The 6,003-nt window shown below is 58.4% G+C and overlaps 1 protein-coding gene and 1 non-coding gene across 2 annotated transcripts; one reads left to right on the top strand and one right to left on the bottom strand.

Annotated features, from left to right (window-relative positions):
* Positions 1–613: 613 nt before the first annotated feature.
* TRNAE-UUC (transfer RNA glutamic acid (anticodon UUC)) lies at positions 614–685 on the bottom strand. The gene has a single exon. It is a non-coding gene; the product is annotated as a tRNA-Glu (tRNA).
* A 95-nt stretch (positions 686–780) lies between these two features.
* EIF4EBP2 (eukaryotic translation initiation factor 4E binding protein 2) lies at positions 781–4,142 on the top strand. Its single transcript, XM_005533100.3, has 3 exons — positions 781–952; positions 1,604–1,780; positions 1,863–4,142. Exons 1-3 carry the CDS (start codon positions 814–816, stop codon positions 1,892–1,894), a joined length of 348 nt encoding a protein of 115 aa, XP_005533157.1. The 5' UTR covers positions 781–813; the 3' UTR covers positions 1,895–4,142.
* The last annotated feature ends 1,861 nt before the right edge of the window (positions 4,143–6,003 follow it).

Here is a 6,003-nt window from a genome sequence, read left to right on the forward strand (position 1 = left end):
GGATGTAGATGTAGATTCCTGGTTTGGGATATGGGGATGTATCCCCTTTCCTGTTACCGGGTATGGGGATTCATCTCCTTTCTGGGTTTGGGAAATGGGGATGCATCCCTTTTCCTGATCTATTTGCATGCATCCCCATTCCTGCTGTTGGATATGCTGTTTTTCCTGGTTTGGGATATGGGGATGAATCCTATTCCCTGGTTTGGGATATGGGCACGTGTGTCTTTTCCTTGTGTGGGATATGGGGATGCATGCCCTTTCCTGGCTTGGCATAAGGGGATTCAGCCGTTTCCTTATTTGGGATATAGGGATCCACGCCCTTTTCCTGGTTTGCGATATGGAGACGAATGCTATTCCCTGGTATGGGATATGGGGATTATGACCCCTTTCCCGGTTTGGGATATGTAGATGCATTCCGTTTCCCAGTGACTTCATTCAGCCCTGTCTAGCCGAAACATTTTGGCAGAAGGAATCCTGGACAGGACGGAACGGCAGGACAACATCAACACCACCCCCATTCCTCCCTTCTCCCCCTCAAAAAAAAAAAAACAAACAAAAAACAACAACAACAAAAAAAAAAACAAACAAACAAAAAGAGCAAGAAAAATCGGTCTTCCCACGCCGGGAGTCGAACCCGGGCCGCCTGGGTGAAAACCAGGAATCCTAACCGCTAGACCACGTGGGAGGCGCGGGCAGGGCGGCGCGGTGCCGCGCCTGCCCCCTGGCGGCGGGGCCGGGCCGGGGCGGGGCCGGGGCGGGGCCGCTCCGCCCGCGCCGCTCGGCGGGGACAAAGCGCGGCGCCGAGCGGGGGCCATGTCGTCCGCAGGCGGCCGCCAGCCCAGCCAGAGCCGGGCCATCCCCACCCGCACCGTCACCCTCAGCGACGCCGCGCAGCTCCCCGCCGACTACTGCACCACCCCCGGCGGGACGCTCTTCTCCACCACGCCGGGAGGTAAAAGCGCCGCGCCCGCCGGGCCCTCCGGGGGAGCGCGCCCGGGCCAGCCCGCCACCCCGAGCGCCGCGTGTCGCGGGCGTACCGTGCCTACGGAGGCTGTATCCCCTCTGTATGGCGCTGATATGGCCCTTTCTCCTCGCCGCACACGCGTGGAGACGGGGTTTATTATTTTTCCGGGGCCGCGGAGGGTCCCGGCGGGGCGGCAGCTGGATCCCCGGACGGCTTGGCAGGAAGCTCCCGGTGGGACGCGGCCACCGAGGGCTCGGTGCCTCGGCCCTACCCCGCCCCGGCTCCGCGGGGTCGTGACACGCCTCGTCCCTGTGCAGGGGACAGGGACACGTGGTATTTCGGGGTGCCGCTTCCATCGGCATCCCCGGGACGCGTTCCCACCCCTGCCGTGAGTTTGCCAGGTCTCTGTGCCGGGGCAGCCGGGACCCAGCTGCCGCCGGGGTGTTTGGCCAGCGCCGAATTATCGCCTGTCGCGCCCAGATAAGAGCGGGCAGAGCGGCGGCGCGCACCCCCCAGCCCTCCCCGCCGATCTTTGGCGGAGAACCTTGGCCCGGGCGCCCGTCCCGCTGGGAAACTCCTTCGGCAAACAAGCGCTGCCGAACCGGATTCCCCCACTCTCCTCCCGTCCTCCCCACCCAGGCACCCGGATCATCTACGACCGCAAGTTCCTGCTGGACCGCCGCAACTCCCCCATGGCCAAGACCCCGCCTTGTCACCTCCCCAATATTCCCGGCGTCACCAGCCCCGGCGAGGCCGGCGAGGAGCCCAAAGCGGACGCCAACAGCTTGAACCACCAGGAGGGCAAACCATCCATGGGTAAGGGACCCCCGGGGCGGGACAGGAGGGGTTTGGGATGGAGGATGACGCCCCTAACGCTGCTCTCCTTGCCTCTCGCCAGGGGACGATGCTCAGTTCGAGATGGATATCTGAGCAGGAACCACGGAGAGGCAGCGACTCCCCAGACCTGTGCACCCCCCATTCGGCTTAGCAGGATCCGTCCCGGCGAGGCGGAGGTGGCACCGGCCCCCACCGGCGTCCCCTCCCCGCCCTCCTCCTCCTCCCCCTCTTTTTTGGGGGGAGTGCAGCTCTGTCTTCTCTCCCTCTGCGCGTGACTGGTCCCAGCATGTGCCGGATGGAGCATCCCTTCTGGATCCGGCCCTATTCCTCCTCTTCCACCCGGCTAACAGCCTGATCCCCACCAGGCTTCTTTTTAAAACATCCCGTTGCCTCTTCTGATGCTTCGTGCCCCCCCACCCCCAAAATTCCCCTCTTGTTACCCAAACCTCCCATTGCCAGCAGCTTGGTGTGTTCTGGAGCTGTGTCACCCGCTTTGCCCCCTTCTCCTGGAAAATTTGGGCAGCCCTGCCAGGAGGAGGGGGAAACATCACTCCTAAAATCATGCAGCTGCTTGCACCCTGGGGAGGGTATTTTTTGAGTTTCCCTGGGATGTGTTGGCATTCAGCAAAGGACAGCATTGGGAGCCCGTTCCCTTCAGTGCTCCATGTAGTCCCTGATGGAATCAGCCAGCGTGTCCACATCTCTCCTACCCGGATTTCTTCCATCTTGGCCCTCCAGCCGGGGGCTGTGTCCCCCCACCCACCAGCCAGGACTCACAGCAATGTAGCCATATATTATAAAAGCCCCCTTGCTTTTATGTTTGGTACTAAATAGGGCACTTTACCCCCAATGACTTTTTCTGGGCTGGGGCCGAGTGCCTCTGGGAAAGTGCTTTGTAGTGCTCGGGTTTTTGGTATTTTTTTTTACCCCCCAGCCGTTTAAAATGTGAATCCTACAGGGGGGAGATCCCTCTGGCACCATTGGATGTCTCAGGAATCACTGGGTGTCCCTGGGGGCTGTGGGGGCTCGCCAGACACCGCAGGGATGGGGTGCTCTCCTCGCAGGGTGCTGCCATCGATGCCATCCTCTGCTCAGTTTTCAGGATGGGATTTCTCCCAGCCGGATCATGCTGTGTCGTGGATAAAGCATTTCCACGTTAACCTCCCCTTTGCCAGCCTGCCATGGCGTGGCCACCACGGGATTTATTTTCCCTCCCTCTCTCCGTGCGACTCCTGACGTGCGGCGCTGGGCAAGGCCGCGCGCAGTGCCGGGCTGTGCCCCCCCAATCCCACCAGCCCCCCAGTTCTGATTTTTTTTTTACTGCCTGTTGGGAGCCATCACCAGCTCCACAACCTTCTCAAGTGCCATTTTATCAGCCCCCACCTGAGTGCCTGCTCCATCCATCCTCCCTCCCTCGCCGGGGTCGCCCCCCACCTCGGTTCCCAGCCCCGGGGGACCCGTGCTGGGGAAGGGGGCACATCCCACAGGCTTTGTGCACTTTCCATCCCGTAATTTATTTCTCTAGGTGTGTTCGGCACGGGGCAGCGCTGGTGGCGAGCTCCCATCTTCCAGCTGCTTTTCTCACAAGAAGGGGGGGGGGGGCTGCCCCTCGTTTTTTGGGGGTGGGGGAGGAAGAAGCAAAAGCACAACCCCAGGGAATGGGTTGTCTTTCCCATCCTTTCCCTCGCGTGGGAGGTGAGGTGAACGCGGTAGCCCGGCCGCCGTAGGCGCACGAGTGAGTGAGTGCGAGTAGCAATATGTATATGCGTGTGGGTGGGTGGTGATAAGACACACACAAATATATATATTATATATAAATAGATATATTTTCCTTGAAGCCAAGATCCTAGGAGGTCGTTTAGGCCCTCGGATCGAGGGAGGGGCAGGGGGCGAGGACATCCTTGGCGGAGCGGGGACGGCCACCGTGGATGCAGGGACCTGGCGCCCTCAGCACAGCTGCTTGTTTTGGGAAACCTGCTCTGCTAGCCAAAAATAATTACTCCATATCCAAGGACAAACTGACTTAATGGACAGGAGCTGGAGGGAAACCTTTTTGTTGTCGTCGTTTATTTTTTTTCTCCAAATGCCCCCTTTCCCAACCTCGTTGTGTCTCCGTTCCCCATCCCAGCAACTTTCTCCCGGTTCTCTTTTGTAAGCGGGCTTGGGGCTGAGCAGGGAGGGAGTGCCTGGCCTCGTCGGGGCGTTCCTCTGCTAGTCAGGGGATCCATTTGGGGTTTCTGTCGTTTTTTACCGTCTCTTCAAGCAGGTGTTTGGGAGGAGAAAAGCTCTCGCCAGTGGTTGCTGTTACAGTGAGATCAATAAAGATTTTGGTTCTTCTAAATCAAGGTGATTTGGACTGTGATTCAGGGGGTGGGGAGGATTTTCCCTTCCCTTTGGAGCAAACTCCCCTCATGGGAGTCATGCCCAGAGGGCAGGGAAGGGTCAAACCCAGAACCAGCAGCTGAGAGTTAAATCGAAAAATGTCACACGCAGAGAAGCCCGATTTCCCCACAGGTCTCCCACGTGCGAAACTGCCCCAAACCGATCATTTGTCCTGTCTCTCGTCCCTGGAAGTCTTCAAGGCCAGGTTGGATGGGACTTGGAACAGCCTGGTCTAGTGGATGGTGTCCACCAACCTTGGCCTTGAACCCTTCAGGGGTAGGACACCATTAATAGATGTTAATACATTACACTGTAATGTATTATTAATTTTTTTAAAACCAGGTCAGTCCCTTTTATACCATCCACTGTAATTGGGGAGGGGTCTGAGCAGCAAAAACCCCCACTAGGGTGCTGAGGGATGGGCCCCAGATTTTTGTGGGTGCCCCAGCAAACCAGCAGCATCCCTTGGGGATGCATCCCTCGAGGGCAGCTCAGCTCTTCAGTGTGTGAAATACCGCAACACCACGTCACATTCCCAAAGCATTCAGATCCCAGGGCTGAAGCCGGGAGGGCGTTTCCAAGGGTTTTGGGGGGGAGTCCTCTCGGAGCTCCCTGGTTTCACTGCGCTCGGAGTGGTCCTGCCATGACCTCCCGTGGATTCTGCTCATAATTGCAGCAGTTTAATTCTGCAGCGTCAGGGAAATTCGGAGCGTGCGTACGGAGAGGAGCGCGGCGAGGAAAATTGCTGACGAGGCATTCGGGAGCTTCTTTTCCCTGGGTCTGGTTTTGCCCCTGCAATGCCAGTGACAACTGGTTCCCTCCCAGATTTTGGGGGTGTTTTTTATGTGTTAATCCCGGCTGCCGAAGCCCCTGTAGTGAGGGGTGCACGTGCGTGTGTTTCCCTGGGTTTTGCTGTGCTCCTCCCTAAGGAGCTTCTAGATTTGGGAATCTTAAAAGGGAGAATTAAAATAAAATCAATTTTAAAAGTTAGGAAGTTTCAATCTAGGACTGTAAATGCGGCAGAGCAGCTGAGGGCAGGGTATTTTGGCTGGGCTGGATGCTGGGAGCCTGGCTAGGATCTCGGATCCCGACGAGCAAACTTTCCAGCCCTTCTTTCCAGCTGTTACCATTTTCGGACTAGCTCTGGGCTGCGTTTACATTCCTGGCTCTCTTTCCCGGTGCCAGTGAACGTGTTAATGCCGTTTTTTCTCCTTTTCCTTCGCCCTACCGGTGTCCTACAAACACCGGTTTGGAGCCCCAGGGCAGCCGTGGATGGTGCTGGGTGTGGGCGAGGCTGAAACGCCGGGGCGGCTCAGGGGGAGGTGGGGTTGGGGGGTCCTACCTGGGGGAGGGGGGGCTCCGAGAGCCACTGTTTTAACCCGAATGGAATGTGGGAAGGCAGGTAGGAGCTGAAAGGATTGGGCTTTTACGGGGTTCGCTAAAATAGCATCTTGGCGTGGCAGCGAGGGAAGCCTGAAGTCGCCTGGGGGATTCGCTCTGTGCCGTGGTGGGCTCCTGGCAGGAGATGAGCAGAGCTGCTGGAGCTGTTGGTACTGAGCCATGGCAAGAGCCCACCACGGTGCCTGCAGGGTGCTGGGAAGCAGCTGGGTGGGCAGCAGCCTCATTTCCCAGGAGTTTGAATGGCCTGAGCAAGGAAGGATGGCTCTGAGACCTGAGACGTGGAGCTGTCCTGATGTTTCCTATGGAGACAGGCTGGAAGAGCAAGGGGCGTTCATGTGGAGAAGGCTCCAGGGACACTTTAGAGCCCCTTTCAGTGCCTAAAGGGGCTCCAAGAGGGCTGGAGAGGGATTTTGGACGAG

This window comes from Pseudopodoces humilis, chromosome 9, assembly GCF_049639895.1.
Source record: "Pseudopodoces humilis isolate 2021_Gansu_Grassland_sample_001 chromosome 9, ASM4963989v1, whole genome shotgun sequence".
Taxonomy (NCBI): domain Eukaryota; kingdom Metazoa; phylum Chordata; class Aves; order Passeriformes; family Paridae; genus Pseudopodoces; species Pseudopodoces humilis.